The following is a 27,179-nucleotide window of genomic DNA, read 5'->3' on the forward strand; positions in this document are numbered from 1 at the left end:
TGAAATGCAGGCCCGGCTCGAGGCCCGTTCCAAGGCTACCCAGGCTGTTAACGAACAGCTTCGGTTGGCTAAGGAAACTGCGCGGAACGCGACGGAGAGGGCCACCAAGGCTGAAGCCGTTGCTGAACCTCTGCGCGCCGAAAATGAGGAGCTTAAAGCCAAACTAGAGAGGCTTCAGCAGGCTCATGATGCTTTGGCTATGGAAGACGCCAAGAAGCTTCAAGAGATCTTGGATCAGAGGGGTATGCTTGACCATACTGAGCGTAAGCTGAAGGGCGTTGAAGAGGCTGCTGCTAAGGAAGTGTTGCTTGCCAACCTTAACAAGAACGAAGCCGATCGCGCCCGTGACCTAGCTCAGGCTGCCCTCCAAGAAGCTCTGATTACCAAGGAATGGCTTCTACGAGAAGTGTTGTCGCAGGTATGCGTAGCTTCATAATATCTTTACGCTTTTCTTTGTGCTTAGAAAAGGTTTTGATACTTGTATTTTTTCTTCTTGTAGGTTGTGCATCGAGTCTTCACGAATACATCTTATGACGATGCCATGAGCGCAGCCCTCAACGCTTCTCATGAGGATGGGGAAAAGGCTGGCTTCCTGCTTGGTCTAGGGTTTGTTGAGAAGGGCATCCCGCCTTCCAACTTCCCTCTATATGATGTGGATACTGAAGCTGCTTATGACCAAGCAGTGAACCAGTATGCTGCCTTCTCGCATCCGGTGGTGGAGAAGGTAAACGAGATTGCTGCTGCTGATGATGGGCTAACCATTCTCAAGACTTTCCTTGAACCGCCACAGCCAACTGATGGTGCGGGTACAAGTGGGTTTGGAGGGAGTGGTCCTGAAGTTTGAACCTTGAGATCCCTTCCCACCGTGAGGATAGATTTATATTTCTGTAGGCGGGTAGATACCCGGCCATTGTAATGTTTGAATTTTTATGAAATATAAATGTTTGTGCGGGTAGAACCGCCAATTTCACTGGATGACTTGCTTTATAAACGTTATGACTTGCTCATGCATATTATAGCTTAATTTGGCACTTGTTTTGCCACATAAACAATATATGATTTGCTCGTGCATACTTTAGTTTTAACAGCAATTTTCCAAGTTAACCGTTCGACGCACGGTTGTCCGTAGGTTAGTGTTCAGTTTCCTCTATCATGATTGTGCGGGTAGGACCGTCACTTTCATTTAGTGGGATGACCAAACTTTACCTATAACTGACCTGCGTGAAGGTTTGCCGTTTTTTGTGTTTATGCGGGTTTTGCCGCCGTCCACACGCAACGACGTCTCCACTTATTTATGCGGTGAATACCGGCATATCAGTGTTTTGAATAAGTTAACCGTTCGACGCGGTTGTCAATAGGTTAGTGTTCAGTTTCCTCTATCATGATTGTGCGGGTAGGACCGTCACTTTCATTTAGTGGGAACCAAACTTTACCTATAACTGACATGCGTGAAGGTTTGCCGTTTTTTGTGTTTATGCGGGTTTTGCCGCCGTCCACACGCAACGACGTCTCCACTTATTTATGCGGTGAATACCGGCATATCAGTGTTGGATAAGTTAAACCTTTCGACGCGCGGCTGTCAATAGGTTAAAGTTCAGTTTCCTCTATCATGATTGTGCGAATAAGACCGGCACTTTCATTTAGTGGGATGACCAAACTTTACCTATAACTGACCTGCGTGAAGGTTTGCCGTTTTTTGTGTTTATGCGGGTTTTGCCGCCGTCCACACGCAACGACGTCTCCACTTATTTATGCGGTGAATACCGGCATATCAGTGTGGAAAGTTTACAAGTATAAATGTAAGACCATCAGCGTCAATGTGATAAGGAGAATCATTTCCATTAGAAGTGGCTCTGGGCCTTTTCTTTTTCAAGTTTTGAATTGATCTACATGCAACCTGTGTAATTGAACTCCCTTCCATGTTCTTGGGATGGGGGTGTCATCGAGCCTTTCGAGCCGATATGCACTTGGTTCGGAATCTCGTTGTTTGCGCAGTATGTAGTCTCCAACATTAAAGCTGCAGTTTCATTCGTGTTTTTTCCAACTGGGGTTCAACACGCATTAGCCTGCTCAGCGTTCATTACACCACGAGGTGCGTGAGCGTCCCATCTCTGACAAATGCTTCGACGATGTCCTTCAAGTCTAATCGTTCCTCGGTGTTGTGGCCTCTTGTCCTGTGGAAGTCACAGAATTTGCTTTGATCAGCGTTTGGACGCTGTCGGATAATTGGAGCCTCTGGCCATGGGAGCCTCTCAGTGGCGAATATCTCGGTGACGCTTTTGGTGAGTGGCGTCCATCTGGAGTTCCGGTTCGACGACTGCATGTTGTCATTTCCGCCTAACCGAGGGTGCGAGCCGGATGAGGTGTCAAAGTTTACCCTTGACTGCCAAATACCTAGCTTCCTCTTTTTGCTAAGTCGGGCGGTAAGGACATTGTTTTCTCTTGTTTTCTGGGTGTAGAGGTTTGTGCTTTGGGGAAGATCTCTACCCAGTTGCTTTTCCGTTTCCGCGAAGCGTTTAGCTGCTGTCATGATGGCATCCCATGTGGATGGCATGCCGTCTTTACCCGTTAAGGTGCGGATGAGCTCTGGATCTTTCGCGCCCTGGATGAAAGCAGCGCGAACAAGATCTTCGCTAATAGCGCCCAGACTCAGCTTCTTTGAGTTGAAGCGAGTGATGAAGTCTAGCAAAGATTCATCTTCCTCTCGGATGCAGTTGAGGATCGTCTATTGTTCTTCAGTGTACTTTCTTTGTTGACTGAAGTGTTGGCTGAACTTCTGTTGGAAGTCTGCCCAATCGTAGATGTGGTGGACCGGTAGACGGTCAAACCACGCTCTAGCCGCTCCAACCAGCGTCATCTCGAACATATAACACCACGTGGGTTCCGTCCAGTTGCTGACGGTTGCCCCCGCTATGAATCTGTTCAAATGATCGTCTGGGTCAGATATACCATCATAAGTGCCGATGTTGGACATCTGTTTGGCACTTTTCGGGGCGATTGCTTCCGCAATGTCCCTTGCAAACTTGGATGTTCCTGCATTTGCAGCAGTTGGTCTAAAGGTTATGGAGAAGTCGTGTGGGTTTCCCCCCGCGTTCCTTGGTTTGAAGGTGACTCCGAAATTCCTTCTCGGTTGGAAGTCCGTTTCCTTACGCTTCCCTTTCGCCCTATGGCGAGGGTTTGCGTCGGTGTCGGATTCCTCCAAGTACTCGCACTCACTACTCATGTTGAGCTGTTGAGTGCTTCCAAATTCGTCAGCCTGTTGGATGGAACGTAAGCGTTCGTCCAACTCAGCTTGGAATTCCTTCTGACGTGCTTCCGCCCACTCTTTAACTTGTTCAAGTGTTTGGCGGGGGAGCCTCGTCTGTTGTCTTTCCACCTGGGTATCAATGAATCCCAGGGGATGATTGTTTACTGCACTTGCCCCGGCTTGGGTAACCGGGGTAGTGTTCGTAAAATTTACTGCACTTGCCCCCGCTTGAGTAACCAGGGTAGTGTTCGTAAAATTTATGTACTCGCCGGTGTTCCTCCCAGTAGCTGGGGTTGTGATTACCGGGGTTTCTTGGTCACTCGCTGGCCTTGGGACCGGAGTAACGTTATCCATCTTTCCAGAAGTTTTGAAAAAACTGAAAAAGAATAAGTTCTAGCTTTTATGCACGGATGGCGCCAATGAAGAAACACTAATCGACCCCGGGCAGATTACGGATAATCTGGGGGTTAAATAGATGTTTCCCACGAGGGTTAGGTCCGGCAAAGATGGTTGTTCTTCAGATGACCTGCAAAACAGACACCGTGAGCTCGTCACTGAGAAGTGGGGGGTACCTCCTTGTGACCACCCTCCGGCGTGAGAATCAGACTAGATTGCTCTTGAATATAAGTGTATATTAAGAGAATTAGCTAGAGAGAAGATGATATGATGAGATAATAATACCGTTCCAAGGTGTTGGAGTATTTATAGCCGAAGGTAGGTTTCCAAGCAGGTACAGCCGGCTGAATAGTATTCCTGTTCTACCAACTGTGGGCTACGCACGTGCCATGCTGATGGTTGGTAGGTAGGCAGCGGCTGATAGTGACCAGGCCGGCTGTGTACTATTCCTTTTCCACCAACTGCAGGCTATGCACGTGCCCCGACGGTTGGTGAGTAGGCAGCGGCTGATAGTGACATTAAGTAGTAGAGCGTGCTGCTCGCCGTACTGTTGTCAGTGAGCTGTCGTAGCTTTGGTCAGATCTTTTGTCCATACCTTGGCAGGTACAGTACAAAAGATCCTCCAGTATCATACGGACTGGCTCATTTGGGCGGGAGTGTTCCCGGCTTGCTCATTCCTTCTTCAGGTGACATTACTGAATTATTTGAGAGTTAGTGCCTCGTGCGTGTAGCCTTGCTGTGCGGGTTGCCTTCCCTGATGGCTAGAATCCGTAGCTGCGGGAACAGGCGGAGTACGTCGACCATTGGGAGGCGTTTCCTGCGGGAGCAGCTTGCGTACTGCGCGTAAGGACGTCGCGTCTCTGAGCATGGTGGATCCTGCGGATCCAGTTGGTCTTTGCGGAGACGTCCCTCTAGGTGAGTCTTGCGGGTCCAACCGCGCAGACGTCCCTCTGAGGTGAGTCTTGCGGGTCCGACTGCGCGGACGTCTCTGTTTGAGGTGAGTCTTGCGGGTCCAACTGGGCTCTGCTGGGACCTACCTCTTCAATAAGCAATGCGTATAAATCCCAATCAGACGCGGGACCCGGTTGCTTACCTGGAGAGTTAGGAAAGAGCATGAACTCTATTAAGCCAAAGCATACCACTTTCAACGCCATATGAATCACAATTTAATTTTTCAAACTCGACCATGTTCTCTTTGTGAAAATAATATGGTTGCACTCCTCTATGTTTTACAATGTGTTTTAACTGAAAGTCTGTACACGAAAACCCAGCTTTCGGTTTGATTTAATTACGCATTTTTATACGAGAATAGTTAAGTTTTAAAAGCTTTGTGACACGTGTTCTTTATTTATACGCTCATTTATGGCTTAAATATTTAAATTTTTCAAAGTAATAACCGAATTTCAAACGATTCTTTTATTATTTTTCTATTAGGTTTTAGAATTGAAAATTTAAATAAAGTCATGGTGGTACATAAACCCTCGATTTTCAAATCGATTTCACTATTTATTGTTAAGTTTAATAATTTTCCATATGATTTATGAGATTTTTCGTTTCTTGAAATATGAAACCTATGACTACTCATAGGAATTTCAATTTTGACTTTTAATTTTGTTTCATGCAATTTCATTTATTTACTTATTCTTATTATTGATCTCGATAAATTTGTTGGCCGTGTCATACTTACGTCCCAAGTCACGCGAATTCTTCAAGTTTCGTATCGCGCCTTCTCGTTTTCCAAGTTGTCGCGCTTAACCCGCAAAATGACAACTCAAGTTAGCAAGAAAAAGGCCTCCACGATTCCAATCATACCACATTTAACCACACCCACATTCATCGCTATAGTAAATCTCAATTCAAATCCAGCACGATTCTTGGAAACTCAAACCAAACTCAACCGAAAACCCTCACACAGAAACACACCCTTTGTACATTATGTGTAAATCCCATCACTTTACTTCCCTGAAACGGTGATATGCTTCAATCTGTGGTAGATTCAGTTACCACTTATTGCTAAAACCTACCCAAACTCAACGCCAATCACCCATCTACAAGACATGTACTTAACCATTTGTCTCAATCATATGCTTGACCACACGCTTCCAGCCTGCAATCATTATGGTGACCCGAGCACACCTCCCATACTTCGAAAGGCCTAACTTATTTCCGCTATGCAATATCCTAACCCCGCATCCTTTTTTCGCCTTTACATGATTTTCCAGTTACAATACTTAGATCTTACGAAACTCATCAAACTCGTTTGTATTTTCTTTTACATAATTTTCTACATTTTATTTCTTTTACTAACACTTCGCGCCTAATCCCAGATCCTTAGTTATTTTAACCTTCAGTCAAATGGATTTTCTTTAAAAAGAATTTATTTCCTCTATTATTATTATTATTCTTATTATTAAATTTATTAATATTACCATCAATATTAATATTACTACTACTATTGTTATTAGTCCCATCGTCGTCGTCGTCATCATTATTATTACAGTAATTATCAATATGGTTATTATTAGAATTGTTATTATTATTATTGTTAATATTTTATTATTATTATTATGATTAGTAATATTATTATTACTAGTATCATCACTACTATTATATAATAATAATATTTAAAGTAAAATATTTGATTCGAACAAGTTTTGAGCCCTTTTAAAACTATTTTTTTCCGATAATATTTTTATTATTATTATGATTAGTAATATTATTATTACTAGTATTATCGTCACCTCTAATAATAATGTAATTATTATTTCAAACCGTATTTAAAGTAAACTTGTTGTTTCAAACAAATCTTAAGCCCTTTTGAGGTTGTATTTCATTCAGCAAGTCAGGTTATCTGACAATCTTTTTCCTAGGCAGCTGGCCAAAAGAAAACATTTTTTTTACGTTAAGGATTTCATAAAATTCTCAAGTTTTAGCGCTAGTTAAAAACGTTTTGCCTACTAAAATAGAATAATCTTATTTCACCATGAGATATAAAAACACCACGATTTACAACTAATATTCGTAAATTAAAATATACGATATATCCCTTCCCTTCTTTCCCCTTCGTTAACGCCAATGAGTTTCGACTATGAAATCATGGCACCACCTTCCACGTCAACCTTCATACCCCAAACAAACCGACACTTGAGAAGACAAACGTCGCAAGCTACATTTTCTCCTCTTTAACTTCTCCTTCACGTATTTCTCGGACGTACCCCAAGGTGATTTTTTTATCCACTTCATTAATTGTTTAAGGGGTTTATTATGATTACTCATTGATCTTTGATCCATATTCGTTTGTATTTTACGAAACATTCGTACATCATTCTTATTCGCTTTACTAAATCGGTTTACGTCTGTTATTTCAAATCCCGCAATCTATGACAAGTCTCCCATCAATGTAACCGTTAAGTGGGAATTGGGGCTATGAACATGTATGTGTACATAACTACCTAATAGAAACCGTATTTTCATTTTATTTCTACATTTGAATATCTGTGATCGACTTCCTCTAAATAAGTTCGTTTACTTGTGAACCGGAACTATACCCCATGTACATGATGAGTTTATGTTATGTTTATTTTACACAAATTGCTTTAGTAATATTTTTTCTCTTTCCACTCGAAGTTTTTATTTGAATCAATTCGTTATTTTTGATCTCAGACCAAAGTTTTATTTTAATTTCGAGGTTTCAGCTACTTACTTGGATAAACTCAAGGATGCTATTGGAACTTTTCTTTCACAAACTTAATGGATGTTAATTTTGTGATAATAGAATTTCGTTTATCCGTTTTATTTCAATTATTAATTTATATGTTGTAATGTTCACTTTATTTCATCTCGATGTTACTGTTAATTGCACTGCAATTCATTCGGAGATTTTCATTTATTAAACATCATGATATTTTGATAGCTACAAGTTTTGTTTATCTAAGCTATTCTCAAACCCAATGTGTTATTAATTTACATGTTCATATTTTGTTGGTTAAGTTCTACGTTTACTTACCACGTTATTCTCGACCCCATTATTTCAATTACATGTTACGATATTCATAATTCTAAATGGTTCATTCTTTAACTTCATTACCTCGTTTATTTCGTTTTTTAACATAGTTTACTTGGTTTAGACTCGATAATTTTATTTTCTTAACTTAGTGTTTTCGCTTTGTCCTTGGCCTGAATGGTCTTTCAATTGTGTTTTGTAAAGTTTTTACCCTTTTAATTCATTATTTTTTTATTTATTTTCAACGTTCTATATGAGATTTTTATGTAATTATTTAAAGTCTATGTCTTAAAACCACACAATATAGCAAGTTATATGGATCATCCGACGATAGATGTAATTATGGGTCGACACGTAATTATCAAAGTCCTCGCATGGAAAATATAATAAGTCCGGTTGTGTGAAATAAGTCAGAATTTGGAATGATTTGTGAAGAACGGGGCAAATACAATATGATAAGGGCATGGTGGATATGTCGCTGGTACATCCTATATATAAGTGTCCTTGCCATATTTCCTATTTGTGGTGTTCTTTCGAGTCATTCAAAGATCAGCGTTATTTTATTTTAATATATAAAATTTTTAAAACTTCTAGCAAACTCCGTATATTGCTTGTTCTCTTTAAATTTTATTTTTATTTTAATTTCGGGACGAAATTTCAAAAAGTTGTAAGTCCTGTAACATTCGTTACTTTTCAAACCCGAAAACCCGACCCATTTTAAATTTTCGGTTTTTGTTCTATTTAAATATATATATATATATATATATATATATCAAATTCGTCTATGTAAATTTTATATTGAATTCGTTTAATCGACCCGTTTTGTCAGTTCAATGTATTTGTTTTTGAAAAGTATTGAATTTATACCATGTTCAATGATTTATAGCTCATATCCATTTACTTTATATTCGTATTGTTCAATTAACTATACAAGTTTATAAAATAATCAATCTCCAAATTATTCGGGTATAAAATATAAACAATCAAATATTTTTGTACATGTCCCATGCAATTTACTAGAATTATTATTTAACTACTACTACTACTTTTATTATTATTATTATTATTATTATTATTATTATTATTATTATTATTATCATCATCTTTTCATATTACGTTACTTAACTAATAAAAAAAACTAATATATGTTTTAATTACATAAAGTTTATTAAAATAGTTAACCTTTTGAATGCCCCATTAAACTATTTTTAATTTGTGTTTTAATTATATTAAACATGATTTATTTTTTTTAATTCCATAAGACATAACAACTCTATGTTTTCACTATAAAAGGAGGACAAATCCTCCATTATTTTCACACCTCAATACATTATTTTCTTAAGCTTAAGAGCATTAACAAGTAAGTTTTTTCCATTTCATGCATTTTATAGTTATTGTTTTGATATTTATCTTGAATGTTCATACTTGCTCATAAGTTGTTCTTCATGATCATGTTACTTTTATCATAAAAATCTTATATTTTGGTTTTAAGAATCATTATGATCATGGATATCCAAGATAAACAATATGATTTTTCAAAATCTTGGATCAAACCTAGTTATTAGGCAAGAACAAGCATGAATATATATTTATCTAAATCTTATGATTTTATGATCATTATAAACTTATAAACTTTCTTTTAAATAAGATGATTTACAAATATTTCTTTTATTTAAAATATTTCACAATAGATATAACGTACTTCATATCTTTAAATTAATAATTGAGTAAATTAATTATTGTTTATTTTATTTCAACATAAACTAATATTTATAATTTCTTTAAAAGAATTCATGCAAAACATTTAAGTTAATTAATTAGTAAATTAATTAATTATGTTACTTGGAAAAAAAACATAGTTAACCTTTTGAATGCCCCATTAAACTATTTTTAATTTGTGTTTTAATTATATTAAACATGATTTATTTTTTTTAATTCCATAAGACATAACAACTCTATGTTTTCACTATAAAAGGAGGACAAATCCTCCATTATTTTCACACCTCAATACATTATTTTCTTAAGCTTAAGAGCATTAACAAGTAAGTTTTTTCCATTTCATGCATTTTATAGCTATTGTTTTGATATTTATCTTGAATGTTCATACTTGCTCATAAGTTGTTCTTCATGATCATGTTACTTTTATCATAAAAATCTTATATTTTGGTTTTAAGAATCATTATGATCATGGATATCCAAGATAAACAATATGATTTTTCAAAATCTTGGATCAAACCTAGTTATTAGGCAAGAACAAGCATGAATATATATTTATCTAAATCTTATGATTTTATGATCATTATAAACTTATAAACTTTCTTTTAAATAAGATGATTTACAAATATTTCTTTTATTTAAAATATTTCACAATAGATATAACGTACTTCATATCTTTAAATTAATAATTGAGTAAATTAATTATTGTTTATTTTATTTCAACATAAACTAATATTTATAATTTCTTTAAAAGAATTCATGCAAAACATTTAAGTTAATTAATTAGTAAATTAATTAATTATGTTACTTGGAAAAAAAACATAGTTAACCTTTTGAATGCCCCATTAAACTATTTTTAATTTGTGTTTTAATTATATTAAACATGATTTATTTTTTTTAATTCCATAAGACATAACAACTCTATGTTTTCACTATAAAAGGAGGACAAATCCTCCATTATTTTCACACCTCAATACATTATTTTCTTAAGCTTAAGAGCATTAATAAGTTTTTTCCATTTCATGCATTTTATAGCTATTGTTTTGATATTTATCTTGAATGTTCATACTTGCTCATAAGTTGTTCTTCATGATCATGTTACTTTTATCATAAAAATCTTATATTTTGGTTTTAAGAATCATTATGATCATGGATATCCAAGATAAACAATATGATTTTTCAAAATCTTGGATCAAACCTAGTTATTAGGCAAGAACAAGCATGAATATATATTTATCTAAATCTTATGATTTTATGATCATTATAAACTTATAAACTTTCTTTTAAATAAGATGATTTATAAATATTTCTTTTATTTAAAATATTTCACAATAGATATAACGTACTTCATATCTTTAAATTAATAATTGAGTAAATTAATTATTGTTTATTTTATTTCAACATAAACTAATATTTATAATTTCTTTAAAAGAATTCATGCAAAACATTTAAGTTAATTAATTAGTAAATTAATTAATTATGTTACTTGGAAAAAAAAACATTTAATCATAAATTATTATTAATATAGTTATTTAATCTTATATTAATAAGTTATAATTATGTATCTACAAATCATTTTTAAACTAATAAACATCAAATGACTTTTATAAACTTTATTCGTTGTTGTTAAACTAATTAAATATTCTCAAGTCCCCATCTGCCATAAGTTAATGAAATAGATTTTTAAATAATTCATAATTCTAAAACTAATATTATTTAACTTTTATAATCCCGATAGTTAGTCTTTAAGTTTTGTATTTCCTTTTTAATTATAGTTTGTGAGGTTCGATCATTTATTTCCTTAAACGCGCTTTCGGTTATTATTTCAAGTTATCATCCAATTGCAAAGGTGAGTTTCTCACACCCATTTTTTACTCTTTGTTACTTTTGGGGTTAGTATATATATCCTATCCAAATTACAATTTCGTTTATTCATTATTTACAAACTACAATTCGCTACATGGACTTGTGTGTTTATTTGCTTACTTGCTCAAAGATTACGTGCTCATGGTTTTCTTATTAAGTATGATCATACGCCCCCCTATGCACTCAGGACCTCGATGTTATGAGTGGAATAGGGACCCCCGATCTGAGTACGTTGGTTGTTACCAACGGAAAAGACACTTACTTGCACTATTATCCGAGTACGTTGGTGCACAATCCCAACTGTTAAGGACTTTACTTGCTCATTTACACTTGTTCATGGAATTGTAGATTTTTATGTACTTATATCAAAACCTGTGTAAACTCACCAACTATTCATTTAGTTGACATTATTTTATATATATGCTACATGTACCTTATTTAGAGAATGATGCCGTGGCGATGACACTAGAACTTAGGTTATAATAATAAATGGACAAGTTGTTAATTGTTCTTGTATTTTTCCTTGTATTTCTTGTTACAAACTTGTGTACATGATGTTTAAATTAATCAATGATAATATTGTCACTTAATAGTGTCACATGTGTTTTGAGCAATCTGTACGTCAAACTCGGGCGTATTCCGCTTTAGCCGGGGTTTTACAATTGCTTCCGCTAACTTGGTGATGTTGACTTCATAATGAGTTAAACATTCTTCAATGTCATACATTTCCATGTTTTGACGTTCTTCTTCAGTGTGGGTAAAGTATGAATCTTGCATTGTTGAATAATATTCCTGTCCCTGAGGATTTTCTTTTGAATAAGTCATTACTTCCTTTCCTTCTGACACCATTGGTTTCTTGGATCTACTTGATACGTCTCCATAAGTGTTTTGAATTGGAATAATCTGGGGCAACGGGATGTTATAATCAAATATATCTGTATCTTCCTCCATTGCTGTTTGGTATGAACTCTTGTCGCTAGATATAGGAATTAGAAGAAAAGATGTTCCCATGTAGCCTTTTCCTTTACCTGATCGAAGCTGAACTGATTCTTCGCTAGATTGACGATCGAACATCTATACGAGGTTATTTTAGGAGAGCGTTTTCCTATCTTATCCGTATTTGTTGTATCTTATTCGTATTTAATATTTTAATCATTAAATGATTTTTTTAATATCCTTAATTGAATACTAATGATTATCATAAACATAAATTTGATCAAAGCCTAGGTATGGTTAAATACCTAATTCGCTAATATCGATGGCTCTGATACCAACCTGTCACACCCCAACTTAGGGCCTAGGCGTGTAACCAATAGTTGGTACCTGTTTTGTAAATATATCAGAGTTTTAGCGAAAGTCTTTAATTTATAATAAAATATTAATTTATATTTTGAAAAATTAGTTTATTTGTAAAATCTTTATTTATAACAATAATAATATTTGATTTATTAGAAAGCTTTTCGAATAATAAATATTCGAGAGTTTGATTTGTAAACATCGTTTGATTTGTAAAGATCGTTTGATTTATAAAACTTGTTTAAATATTGTTTGCAATATTTTAATAATTTTAAAACTGAGCCATCTCTACCTTGCGAGCGTCTATCTCCTTGAATGGCTCTAATTCCTTGCTACCTGTACTAACTTTTATATCCTGTAACATGGGGGGGGGGGAATACATCAGCGATATGCTGGTGAATCATTGACTATAAAAACATTTTATAAATCTTTCTTTAATTGACAAGATAGTTTTCATGAAATAACCTCAGCAGAAACGTCTCTTATTTCTGGGATTGTGCCACTGCCATACACACAATTACGGTTCTCCGGCAACTGACACCCTTTGGAGAACCTTTTATTATGACCTCTAGTCTGCGGCTACGTAGCCTTGACTGATAGACTAGATTGATTATGTTTGGATCCAGAAACATGTGTACTCGGTCAGAGTTGCTTTTATTTTCTATATTGTATTTTAATAGGGATCACGTAATCCCAAAATCTTTAATTGTCTGTCTTTGTTTAAGATAAACAACTCATTTATCTTGACTGAAAAAGGTTTAACGTATTCACCTGTGACTGTCTGTTCTGAATGATGTGGTGATCTCGTTTGAAAACCTTTATGAATGATGAATGATTGATTGAATGATTGACCTATAATATAATAGGTTTATATAAATACCCGGATCGTCTTTTAATCCGGCTACAGACCTTTAGTCTGGTTTTGATAGCTTAAACCTTGATTGATCTTTTGTTCGAATGAAATATTTTTATATGAAATCTCTCTCTTTATTTGCTAACCATGTGCTATGTTTCTTCTTCAAGAAGAAATGTTTATGATATGTTTCTTCTTTAAGAAGAAACGTCATTTATCTAAACCTTTGTATGTTAAGTCTTATGTTTCTTAATAATAAAGAAATATTATCTTAACTATAACCTTTGTTCATAAACATTTACTTTTCATTAAACATTTCAACTATATCCTTTGTATGTAAAAGCTAAGATTTTTTAATCATAAAGAAATTATATTTTTGCTATAATCTTTGTTTATACTATTTTGTATTTCTTAATCATTAAGAAATTTTATTTAATTGATATAATTTGATCAAGGTCCAGGCTATACCCTCGACTAAGGTCTAAGCCTTATTATTTTATAAATATTTTATTCGGGCATTATGCCTACCTTGTTTGGCTTATTATTTTCTAGACTCTCGGGCAACACTTCGACTCTTGCACGTATATTGAAATCTTGATCAACAACTCCTCGGCACGCAAATCGAGGCACGCAGGTCTTCAAAACTCGTCGGTAAGCACTTCGAGGCGGGACGTCGGGTCGTCTCGGGTCGGCACGGTTTACAAGGTCGTCACGCGTTACTAGGTCGACACGCAAAACGAGGTGCGCCGGTCGTCGGGATTGTCGGCACGAACTTCGAGGTGTCGTCAGTATATGGTACAGATTACGAGGTTATAATATGTCGAGTCGGGGCACAAAAACCGAGGTAAAGAGAGAAAGTTTCTAGAGAGAGAAAGTATTTCTAGAGAGAGAGAGAGTGGAGTGGTGTGAAAAATGAATGTGCCATCACCCTCGTAATTATAACTGAATTCCGGTCCCATCACGATACGCGATGGAACCTTTCTCATGGTCATCGCGTATCGCGATGACTCATGTTATTTAGAGAGCGCCGCGTGGCAGACAAGTGTCACTTTCTTAAACATCCTCTGCCACGTGTTGCCACGTGGCGGACACGTGTCATTTTCTAAGACACCTTCTGCCACGTGTTGACACGTGACGTACACGTGTCACTTTCCTATTATCCTAGTCATCACGTATCGCGATGGCTTAATGTCTTGGGTTGTAGCGTATCGCGACACCGCCCTTTTTGAATTTCTGTGATGTTCCCATCGGGTATCGCGATGTCTTCTTGGCTATGCCCATCGCGTATCGCGATGGGTTAATAAATCAGAATTTTTTTTATTTTTAATCCTTTTACTTCTATTAGCTTGTCATATTTGGATCAAAATTTTGGGGATGTTACAATTACACGGTCGACGGTCACAACTATATAATGGGGTATTACCTTGCAGATGATATTTACCCTACGTGGCGTACTTCTGTGAAGACGATTCCAACACCTAAAGGGAATACGAATAAACATTTTGCAAAGGCACAAGAATCTACAAGAAAAGATGTCGAGTGAGCATTTGGTAATACTTCAACAAAGATTTGCCATCATTCAAGGACCTTCTCAGCTGTTCAAAGTGAAAGACATGACAAATATAATGAAAGTATGTGTTATTCTACATAATATAATCATCTAAGATGAGCGTGATGATGTTGACAATCTTGACATTGAGTATGATCAACTTAAATATCTCCCCGAATTGTTGTGCAATCACACAACTGATATTATGAACTTCATCCAAGGTCATCTTCATGTTAGAGATAGTTCGGTGCATCATCAACTTCAAGAAGATCTAATTGAATGACTACTTTATTCTCAACAATAAGCGAGACCACGTTATATTTTGTTGTTTCATTCATCTTATGAGTTAGTGTTTGAAACATGTTACAACATAATGTTATATTAATGAGACTCCATAGCTATTAATCTGGATTATATTTTGTTAACGTTGGAGAAAAAATAAATTTTCTCTCTCTTTTGGATAAAAGATTTAAAAAAATGATAACGCAAATATTTTTTTAAAAATGTAATAGTCACAATTGTATAAAAATTCAATAGAAATAAACATTAAATAAAAGATAATAAAACAAAATAGTTGGTAGTTAATAATATAAATGGAAGAAAGAGAAAGAAATAATAAAAATAGAATATAGAAATAGAAATGTGGAACATAAGTAGGAGTTTTTTATAAAATGAGAAATAAATTTATGTAATGATGTTTTTTTGATAAATTATATGGAAACTAGTTTTTATTCCTCGGGGTTGATTTACATTATTCGTTTATAATATTTATATATTTTTGAATTTTAATTTTATTTATTGTACAAACGTTAATAATATATTTAGTATTTGATGATGAAAGAGTTTCACAAATAAATGAGATGTTATAACCCGGTTTAATATTTGGGTTTGGTGAGACCCATTATCCGCTTATTTTTTTTAATTCTAAATAATATATATCTTTTTTTAAAGAAATTGTATATTAATTTTTATTATATCTTTATTTTATAAGATTTTCATATCAAATATTTGATGAGATTAATTTTTAATTTAATGAGATGTTATAACCTTACGGGGGTTGTTTTACAGTATTCGTTTTTAATATTTATATATTTTTTGGAGTTTAATTTTATTTATTGTACAGAAGTTAATAATATACTTAGTATTTGATAATGAAAGAGTTTCACAAATAAACGAGATTTTATGACCCGGTTTTAAAGCTATTTGGGTTTGGTGAGACCCATTACTCGCTTATTTTTTTACCATAAAATTGTTTTTTAATTATAAATAATATATATCTTTTTTTAAAGAATTATATATTAATTTTATTATATCCCTATTTTATAGGATTTTCATATCAAATATATGATGAGATTAATTTCTAATTTAATGAGATATTATAACCTTACGGGGGGTTGTTTTACAGTATTCGTTTTTAATATTTATTTACTTTTTGGAGTTTAATTTTATTTATTGTACAGAAGTTAATAATATAATTAGTATTTGATGATGAAAGAGTTTCACAAATAAATGAGATTTTATGACCCGGTTTAAAAGCTATATGGGTTTGGTGAGACCCATTACCCGCTTATTGTTTAACCATAAAATTGTTTTTCAATTATAAATAATATATATATTTAAAGAAATTATATATTAATTTTTATTATATCCTTATTTTATAGGATTTTCATATCAAATATATGATGAGATTAATTTCTAATTTAACGAGATGTTATAACCTTACGGGGGTTTGTTTTACAGTATTCGTTTTTAATATTTATATATTTTTTGGAGTTTAATTTTATTTATTATACAGAAGTTAATAATATACTTAGTATTTGATGATGAAAGAGTTTCACAGATAAATGAGATTTTATGAACCGATTTAAAAGTTATTTGGGTTTGGTGAGACCCATACCCATGAATTCGGGTCAAATGCATGAAACGCTTCCATTTACAAATAATGCAATCTGGTGGCTTGTGAGAATATAAAGAGCAACTATAAAGCTTTTAAAGGTTTTGATTATATATATTACAGACATGAAGGGAATGAGCTGGGAATGCTCTAACAATACATGTATGGATAAATGTTTTAAGCTTAGAGATATAGAAAGTACATAAATTTATATAAACTTGGAAGCTTTATATTTTTATTATTATGAATATCAAAGGAATAACAATACATTCATCTTTCTCATTTTTATATCCTATATATTTATAACTTAGAATAGATATATTCAATTATAGATATTCAACCTTAAAATCTTTGTAATCAGTTTAGTTATGACTAAGAGGGTGGAGGGGGTGCAATCTTAAGAATTTCAAACTACTCTAAACTCGACCAATCCTGCATTGTCATCTTAGTTTTTACATTGAACAATTATGAACTACTCTAAAAAGTGACGCCACTCCTTTCAAGACTCTAAAGAATTTATTAAATTGGAAATGATGAAAATTGATGGTTGATGTGAGGAAGTAGTTGAACCCGGGATTAAAAATGAAGGTGGTGGCGGTGTTCCTGCTCAACCCGAGGTACTATCGGGCCTCCACAATAACAACTTAGAGGGTAGTACTGCAATAACATTCTCTTTTTTATTTTTCTAAAGGGTGTAATTAAACAATAAACCATAGTAGAAGGTGAGAATATGAATATAGTGAAAGCAAAGTTAGGGCACAAATATCATCTATCTTCATCCCCACGCTAAACCCCTTCCAATACAATACAACACCAAGAACCTCTTTTTTTCAATTTCAATCTCAATTCCAATTTCTTCTCATCACAAAGCCAGCTGCTGAATCCAGTTTCTGTAATGGCTACAAGAAAGCTGGTCCGAGACTTTATTCTCTCTAAACAGCTGCTCTATCCGCGTCTTCTAGCTTACAAACAGGTACACCATTCATGCTTAAAGATTGATGCTTTTGATCATTGATGGGTTGATAATGCTTAATTAATTGTGGGTTTTTGTGGGTTTTTGGTTTTGATGCTTAAACGTTGATTTTTTTTTATAATTGATGGGTTGATAAGGCTTAATTTGATGTGGGTTTTTGGTTTTGATGCTTAAAAGTTGATGTTTTTGATAATTGATGGATTGATAATGGTTAATTTGATGTGGGTTTCTGGTTTTGATGTGTTAAAGGTTTCGACCTCAGCTCCAAGGTTTAGGTTAATTGGTGGTGCGAATGGGAACTTTATGTGCCGTGAATTCAGCGTGTTTAAGGAGTTTTCTAATAAGATTAAAGGTGAAGTGAATAGGTATGTTATTGTTTTGATTTTTTCTGAAACTTGAAGGTGGAATTAAGTGTTTGTGTTCTGTGTGTTGAATAATAGTAGCTAGGTAACATAACGTGGTATAGCGCTGGGAATTTTGTCGAAATTGGTTACGGCTTGTTATGGGAAATGGGATAAATTGGGAAAATAGATTGGTAAATGCGTGGAATAGTGGTGCCATTTGTATAGCTTTTGATATTTTTTTAAATGACGTGTAGTCGGTTGGTAAACCTGCGCGGTGCGGCTGCAAGTCGACTTGAGTTTGGTTGGTATCAGGGTACGGCACCGGAAAGAAACCAAAAAATAAATTCATCGACGGCCAAACACTACAAATTTATATGTTTCTAAAAAAAATCTGCGCGTTACAGCGGTGAACCAATGCAGTAAATCGTAAACATAAATTATCAAAGCCCCCATAAAAACATTTATTTATGAAAGGAACAATTTTTTATTAAAAAACAGAAAAAAAAATTGACTGGCGTGGCACTTCCATGGGACGCCACGTCGCCCAATGAAATTATTGCGCTTCACCGACATCCCAAATTAATTAGATACAGTAATTGCATTTGTTTGTTATTGAAATTAGACACATGAAAACCTAAGATGCAAAGTTTTGATTTTATTACATAGTAGAATGGATTGCGATAGTTAATTATAATAGAAAATTATTTTTTTTTGTTACGAGATCACAATGTTATTTTTGCTTCATTATAATTTAAAAGTTCAATATATTTCTAGCATTTGTAACGTGGAAACGATCTTTCCATATATTAATATTATTTTTGCTTGGTTATAACTTAAAAATTTAATATATTTCTAGCATTTGTAATGTGGAAATGATCTTTCTATAATATTAGTTTACCTGGTTTCAGAAACCAGGAGTTTAAAAAATCTGTAGAAGAATTGAAGGAGAAAACCAAAGAGTTTAAAGGAGTGAAAGAAGATCTAAAAGTTAGGTAATTTATACTCCAAAATCTTTTTAAAGTTTGTAGTTTTAGCTTTAGTTGCTTATAGGCTGAGACATACTGTTGTATGTCAAAGCTGGGCCGACACTTGTATTGAAGGCCCTGAGATGGTGAACTGGCGAATGCAGAACGAAGCAGACAACTGAGCAGCTTTACAAGCATGTGGATGGCGTGTGGACCGAAGCTGAAGCTACAGCTAAAAAGGTTCCATTTTAATCACTTCTCAAATATTTAGCTATCATAATTATACCTTTCACATGAAAATATTAATACAGACGTTGCGATCACGTTTCAGGTATCTCAGAATCTCAAGGAAAAAGTTTCTGCTGCTACAGATGAGGTATGCTATCTTTTTATTTTAAAAACATTTATGCTTCTTTGCAAGATTAGTTGATGAGTCTGTTATACTTTATTCATTATGTAACAGGTGAAAGAAACTATTGGAATTGGGAAGCAGGAGTCTTCAAAATCTTCCAGCTCAGCACATAGCGATGCTTCTGCAGCAAAAGATGGGAAAACTGGTGAACAGTCAGCGAGTGGAGAAGGCAAGGAACAGCAATCTGCGTATGCTGAGTCAGCACAAACAATATTTAACAAGGTTCGGTCTGGTGTTTCTTATTCCTATCAAAAGGCCAGAGATGCAAAGGTTCTTGATTTGGCCAGAAAGGGTATGGAAATCGTGAAAGACGAGTTAAACGGTAGCTCGAGTAAGAGGAAACGTGCTAAAGCTGCATCTGCAACTGCCTCTACAGCTAATGTTGAAAAGAGTACTAGAACAGATCTCACCATTGTGCCTGTTAAACAGTCCGCATTTAGCAAGAAATGGGAGGCTTTTAAGGCAAAGGTAATAGTTTTTCATTTTTTAGTTCTTATTAAATGACTTTTCGTATCTGTGTGTTTTCTAATTGAATTTATTTGTTATGTTAGATGCAAGCTAATCCAATTTTTAAGCGAGTCAGTGACGCTAGTGAACCTGTCTTGAACAAGAGCCAGGAGGTATGAAAATTTGTCAAATATCGAATATACTAGTTTATGCTGACATGGCAATTTGAGTGGTTTGGATAATGTCCCAATGGGTTTGACCCGTTTACCCTTTTATTTACCCTATTGCATGCCATTGTTTTAACTGTTTTTTGGTTGTTCATGTCTGATATATTTTTAAATGAGATTTTCAGATTGCAGAAGATATGCGTGAAAGATGGGAAACTAGTGATCATCCTGTAGTTCATAAAATTCAGGAGTACGTTTTTCCAACTTTTTACCCTGCCTGTTTTATATATATTTCAAATCTGACTTATAAAGCTTTTGGCTTTATGATTCATTGTGGATGACATGGTTTCCCTTTTTTGCAACAGTATTAACGAGAGTGTTTTTAGAGAGACAGATGCTGCAACGTCTTTTAAGGAAATCCGCCAGCGTGACCCGTATGATGACAGTTTCTCCATTTTTTTTATTAAGTTTTTATAATAACCTGTTAAATAATTTACGTCGATGCTTATTATTTTCAGGTATTTCTCTTTACCTGACTTTGTATCAGATGTTCAAGAAATTGTGAAACCCGTTCTCAAGGCCTACATAAAAGTAAGTTTGAAATTAAATTAAACGGTATATACAATAAAAACAATATACTTAATTTGCGCGAAGAGTTAACATAATTGTCAGAATTACATTGAAAAGTCCCTAAACCTAGTTTTGATGTAAGAAAGGCCAAAACACGTAAAATTGCACGAAAAAGTCTCTTTACCTAATTTTGGTAAATTGAAGTTTCTAAATTTGTTAATAATACATGAAAAGTCTGCCAACCTGATTTTGGTATATTAAAGTTATTAAACTTATCTAGTGACTAGTGTGCACATACTTCTGAAAAAAAACTTAAATATATGTTACACCTTTAAATTGTTAAAAATTGGATGAAGTGACATTCAACATTTTGCAAAAAAAAAAGGGATGGATGGAGTGACATTCAACATTTTGCAAAAAAAATGTAAGTTATGCCATCTAATTTGACTAATGTAATAGTCCTTTAGTTTTCTTTTAAGGAGTGAATTTAAGACAAGTTTAGGTACACTTTAATATACCGAAGTTAGCTCGAGGGACCTTTCCATGTTTTTTTGACAAGTTTAGGGACTTAAAAGTAAAAAAGCATGTTGGTTTTTCATGGCTTTAGTTCTTCATTTAACGGTTTGAATTTCTACAATTTAATATGCTGTCTGGTTTGGTTTATATTTCTCATGCGGCAGTTTGTTTACAGGGAGAAACTGAGGTGCTGGAAAAATATTGTGCCCCTGAAATAATTGAGAGATGTAAAGCCGAACATAATGTTTGTGAGATGCAGGGCACCTTTTACGATAACAAGGTTAAAACATTAATCTTTCGTTTGGTTGCTGTTAAATACTTGTGTAACGCACTAAAAAAGAACAAATACAGTAGATTTTGCTAAATGTTTTACTTTGTGCAGATATTACATATATCCGAAGTCGATGTGAGAGAGACCAAAATGATGGGTGACAGTCCGTTGATTATTGTCGGGGTACACACCTTTTTTTCAAATTCGGTCAAAATAATAAAAAATAAAATGAAGTTTTTACTGAGTTGAGGTTACTTACTTGGTTGTACAGTTTCAAACGCAACAGGTGTATTGTGTACGAGATAGACTTGGTGAAATTACCGAAGGAGGCAAGGTAATCAGTCTATTTCATGTTTTTGTGTTTTGGTTGACTCTGACTTTGACCTTGTTGGTCAATGATTTGGTTTTGTAGGATACCATCCACACAGTTCATTATTTATGGGCAATGCAACTTTGCGAGGCAGAGGATGGTACGCATGTGCCAGTGTGGAAGCTTAGAGATATGCAACAAGTTGGCATTCGCGCACTCATTTGATCTTAAAAATGGTTCGGTCGATGCTTGTTTTTTCCCCAATCATTGCATTTAGTTCGTTCGGCTGCTGACAAATTTTGTTTTTAAATATATTTTTGTTAACTTGCGTTGATTATAGGAATGAAATCAAACATGAGTTCCTGACTTCCTGCATTTGTTTTTTCTACAAATGTCATGATTGTAGTAGATTTTGACTTGACTCATTGAAACCTAGTAGCAAAATAAGGTCTTATTGATGAGAATATGCCAGCTGAAGATGTAAATGTTGTAAATTTCATTTTATGATTGTTGGTAACTTTGTTTTAAAAGCACGCATGAGGCAGATGGAAAATTCTTTTGAGGGGGTGCTTCGTTAAAACCGGTAAAAGTTTAGGGTGTGTAGCAGGGTAATGATGCGTGTCGCATATTTTTAAAAAGATCATTGATTGTGGAATTACATGGGGGATTAAATCACTGACTCCAAAGGTATAATGGACTGATAGTGTATTTTCAATCGCCTTTTATATAAGATATTCATGATACGGGTTGACTAGTTGGCGAAAGTTTTGCTTCGGAATTTTAACTATGGTTTTGGAAAATGACAAACCAAATTAGCTGGCTGGCTGGCCAGGTGCGTGTTACTAGTTGGTTTTATTGGTTTGGTGGTTAAACGTTTTGGCTGTGACGATATGAATCAATTTTTTTAGTTTCTTTTGAGATCTATAATTTTTATTAAAAAATTTAAAATGTTAAAAATTGCTTCGCGATTATAAAAACCTAACTACATGGCACAAAATGGTAACGGCTAGTTTTGTTCACAGTGCCAAGTCTAAGTTTCAAACTTGAATGAACAATTAAAACATAATTGCGAAAAGGAATTGCTTGGATCTTAGACCAACCGACTTATTTCGTTCTAAGCAATTCGGTCAGTTTAACCGTTTTCAAATAACCTTAATCGGTACACTGTGAACGATCATGGGGTGTGGATTGTTTATATTGTTTATTTAACATTTAAACCTAAGCTAACGACTTGTAGTATAGTGGTCAATATGTTAATGTCAAGTGTTTCACCTTATGAGGTTAAAGGTCGAGTCCCATGGAGAAAAAAAATGTAGATTTTAGAGGTAGAAGCAACCACACTTCAAACACTATCGTTTGGACATGTTTTTATTCCAACCAATGATGTGATTATAATTATTCGGTATCACATAATCACTTTCAAAACACACACTGATGACGGACTATTGTCTTATTCTTCGTTTGCATGTTGACAAGAAAACAAATATTCAACAAAATTCATACCTCCGCCGTCACAGTAGATCCTACACCCACAACTGTTTCAGTCAACAAATCATGCAGCTTCGTCGTCTCAACCGCAACACACTCCCGATCAAACAACGCAGACACAACCGCCACCCCTTTAAGATTCACCACCCCTAACTCCATCACAGACCGTGCATTTGTCAGATTTATGCCACCAATAGCCACGACAGGCAGCTTTGAAGCCAAACAAACAGTTTTCAAACCTTCCAACCCTATGGTGCGGTTATTAGCTTTTGTGTTGGTCGGGAACACGCCACCCGAACCTATGTAATCAGCACCATCAGCCCATGCTTTTAGAGCCTGCTCTGGTGTCTTGCATGATACCCCAATGATTTTGTCAGGCCCGAGAAGGGCTCGGACCATGTTGACCGGCATGTCTGATTGACCCACATGGACTCCGTCAGCATCACAAGCCATTGCAATATCCACCCTGTCGTTTATCAGTAACGGGATGTTGTGGGCGTGACAGATTTCAAGACATGCTTTGGCTGCTTCCAGAAACTCTCCGGTTTCAGCATCTTTTTCCCTAAAACGAGTAACAAGAATAATATTATTCGTTGAAAATATTAAAATAAACAAAAATGGTAAAAAGGTAGACCTTAGCTGCACAATGGTGGCACCTCCTTCAATGGCGGATTTAACCGCCTCTGTAATTGAATGGCCCCATCTTTTATTCATCCCCGAATCTGTGACAGCATATAAGAACAAATCGTTTGGATCAAACAGTTGCGGTCTGTTTGACTTGCTCCTCTTTAGGTTGAATAAGTGGTCAAAAGGACCTTGAGGTCCGTTTCCAATACTAATAGTTTTGCCATATTCCAGTACAGTCTCAATGTATCGTTTTGCTACCTTCATTATCAAGTTTATAATGAGTATTAAATTGAGTTTAAATTTCACCAATAAGCAAATACTATAATACCTTAACAGCCGATAACATTGAAGAACCCTTTGCCAACTCAGCAGCTATACATGATGCCATAGTGCAACCAGTTCCATGAGTATTTCTACTCTGTATCCGTGATGAACATAACTCATAAAAATCTTTACCTGCATCACATATATAGTGTACACAATTAGCTGCCAGAAATAATACAAAAGATTATGTTAAAAAAGATTTTATTAATAGTATACCATTAAAGAAAATATCTACTGCATCTGAGGAAGAAGGGAGATCACCACCTTTTACTAGAACATTTCTGAAACAATTTGAAAATTTTACTTTGGTCATGAAATAGAGCAAGACTTAATGTTTACTACTGCACGTTTTAAAAAATTACCTTGGTCCCATATCATGTAAAGATTTTGCTGCAGAACGCATGTCACTAACTGTTTCTAACTGCAAGCCACCGAGTAAAATAGAAGCCTCTTTTATATTTGGGGTCACAATGTCTGCCATAGGGAGAAGATCTTGCCTGCAAACAGTTTTAAAAAAAAGTCAACCATAAAACAATATGGATAGACTGAACTAAACAGCAAATAAATGTGCAAAACGAATCTCACTTAAACGTATCGAGTATTGAAGAACCAGCAAGCACATGCCCACTAGTAGACACCATGACCGGATCAACCACTAAAGCTGCCTTCAAAAAGTTAGACTGAGTCAACTCAGAAGCAACATAGTAACTAAAAATAAATGTGTCATAATACCCTGAACTGGAAATTGCTTTAGACTATCATGAAGAATCTTCACCATCGCGGGTGATGGAAGCATGCCAGTTTTCACCTAATTACATATGGACAGTGTTTACGACCAAAACAACTATGGCAAGAACTTAACATTACAACAAACTTACAACATCAACTTGCATATCGGACAGTACAGACTTTAACTGTTCTGCAACAGATTCTTCTGGAAGAGCGCTTACATCCTAATAAGAAGCAAAATGAATCATCCAAGTTTTAAAAATCAAGTTCAAAAGAAACGAATAGTCAGTCATATATAGTGTTGAACCTGGACCCCGAGAGTGTTCTGTGCGGTAACCGCTGTGATAACAGTGGAACAAAAGACTCCACGTGCAGCACACGTCTTGAGATCAGCTTGAATTCCTGCACCGGCTCCTGAATCCGAGCCAGCCATGGTCAGAACATGCGGGATTTTGTTACTACTAGAGCCATTTGTGATGGTTAAAGCCTTCTCCTCTGGCATTGCCTTGAGAGTCAAACTGCCAAATTGGTCACACGTGTGTCTACTACCTTGATTAGAGCTGAATACCGTGCATATCTGCGGTTACCGACCACAAATAGTAATAATCAAGCCGAGCATTAATTAAAGCTCGATTAATTATCTGACAGTACAGCTGAGGTCGAGCCGACGATTAAGGTTTTTCTCAAAAACGTACAAAAGTAATATATAAATTGAGCTTGAAAAAACGAAACGAATCACGGGCTTTAGAAACGAGGCTAGTGAAGCTCGTTAACACCATAAAATTTATAATTTAATTATCAAGCATGTTTAGTTAAAATCTGTAATTTAGAGAAAATGATAACCCTAACTAGTTATTCTGAAACACATAATTTGAAAAGCAAAAGTAATGACGTTAAAGGCACATCCGAACAGCTTCGAGGTCTATAATCGATCATCATCATCCAATTCAGTGATAATTAAAAAGGAGAGAGTAAAAGTGTATGTACCTTGTTGTTGTGATGAGGAATGGTGGTGGTGCTTGAGAGGAAGAAAGCCATATAATATTATTATTACTATTATTATTATTATTATTATTAAGAGTAAAGTTGGAGATACCGTTAAACAGGAAGTCGAATAAGTCAAGTCAGCCACCAGTGATGTCACGGGAAACTGATGCACTACACTTGTGGCTGGAAGCACTTATTGAGTTATTGTAATATTTAAAACTTGGCATTGATCGTGTATGATACATGTGGAAATTTATAAATCATGTAAAAATCGCAGTTAATATAAAATTATAAAATATGTTGTCATATAATTGGAACGGGTACATGATACTTAGTTGTTAATAATACTGGTAAAAAAATTGATTATCAAACATAACTTTCAATGAATTTAACGTCTTTTATACAATTATTCGATAGATAATACAAAGTTCAAAATGAAAAAATTATTAACTACTAAATAGTTCCTCATAAATCACATTTGTAGTTTTGTTTGTAACTTTACTGTCTTTGTCTAATATAAGCATTTTAACACCGTCTCTACTCTTCACTCGTGAAATTCCCTATGTAATTGCTTCTTTGGTCTTTATCGTGACAACTATTAAATATAAAAACAGAAGAATGGTTATAAAAATATTTGGTATAACCTATGAAATAAAGTGTGAATACATGTACTTTATCCTAAAATTAAATGAATAGAAAAAAGTAACATGTGTTATTTGGGTTTGTACATATAGAACTTTGTTTAATAGTTGGCGGTTCATTTTCTTCTCCAACGTCTAATAGATTAACATTAAATGATGTGACTGGACAATTAACTGCATAGTTAATTGTTATTAGAATAAAATAAGCAAAAAATTTTTAAACTTAACATATTTTAAAAACAAATTATTGTCTATACTAACGTATGTTAGATTTTGTAAAATATTAAAAAAAATGGTTATGTAATATGTTAATGTAATTATAAAGATATTTGGTTGTTAAAAAGGAAACATATATAAATAAAACAGAAATATACAAAATAACAATATTAATTCTTATCATTCCAATTTGTAATTTTGACATAATTTTTTGTTGTTAATATAAGTATACGTTTATAACATAGTAATATGTTAAAATGAGTATCTACATTTTTTTGTGTATGTTCAAGTTTGTAAAATACATAGCGCATAGCAAAGATTTATTTACTTAAAATTAACATTTATAGTATATCTCATAATTTGGTGTAAATA

At 34.5% G+C, this 27,179-nt stretch overlaps 2 protein-coding genes across 2 annotated transcripts; one reads left to right on the forward strand and one right to left on the reverse strand.

Annotated features, from left to right (window-relative positions):
* Nucleotides 1-17,710: 17,710 nt before the first annotated feature.
* LOC143590046 (mitochondrial import inner membrane translocase subunit TIM44-2-like) lies at nucleotides 17,711-22,154 on the forward strand. The gene is made up of 14 exons (XM_077070644.1): nucleotides 17,711-17,793; nucleotides 18,043-18,158; nucleotides 19,046-19,129; nucleotides 19,267-19,342; nucleotides 19,434-19,478; nucleotides 19,566-19,982; nucleotides 20,066-20,134; nucleotides 20,314-20,378; nucleotides 20,494-20,562; nucleotides 20,647-20,719; nucleotides 21,390-21,494; nucleotides 21,597-21,668; nucleotides 21,757-21,819; nucleotides 21,898-22,154. Exons 1-14 carry the CDS (start codon nucleotides 17,716-17,718, stop codon nucleotides 22,018-22,020), a joined length of 1,455 nt encoding a protein of 484 aa, XP_076926759.1. The 5' UTR covers nucleotides 17,711-17,715; the 3' UTR covers nucleotides 22,021-22,154.
* A 935-nt stretch (nucleotides 22,155-23,089) lies between these two features.
* LOC143590045 (thiamine biosynthetic bifunctional enzyme TH1, chloroplastic-like) lies at nucleotides 23,090-26,022 on the reverse strand. Its single transcript, XM_077070643.1, has 10 exons — nucleotides 25,951-26,022; nucleotides 25,271-25,540; nucleotides 25,113-25,187; nucleotides 24,967-25,042; nucleotides 24,820-24,895; nucleotides 24,597-24,731; nucleotides 24,451-24,515; nucleotides 24,239-24,366; nucleotides 23,918-24,168; nucleotides 23,090-23,845 (listed from the first exon to the last, which is right to left on the reverse strand). The coding sequence occupies exons 1-10, from the start codon at nucleotides 25,999-26,001 to the stop codon at nucleotides 23,293-23,295; spliced, it is 1,680 nt and encodes a 559-aa protein (XP_076926758.1). The 5' UTR covers nucleotides 26,002-26,022; the 3' UTR covers nucleotides 23,090-23,292.
* Between the last annotated feature and the right edge of the window lie 1,157 nt (nucleotides 26,023-27,179).

Source organism: Bidens hawaiensis, unplaced genomic scaffold, assembly GCF_021521415.1.
Source record: "Bidens hawaiensis isolate Kalapana, Puna unplaced genomic scaffold, B.hawaiensis_p1.1 tig00038126_1, whole genome shotgun sequence".
Taxonomy (NCBI): domain Eukaryota; kingdom Viridiplantae; phylum Streptophyta; class Magnoliopsida; order Asterales; family Asteraceae; genus Bidens; species Bidens hawaiensis.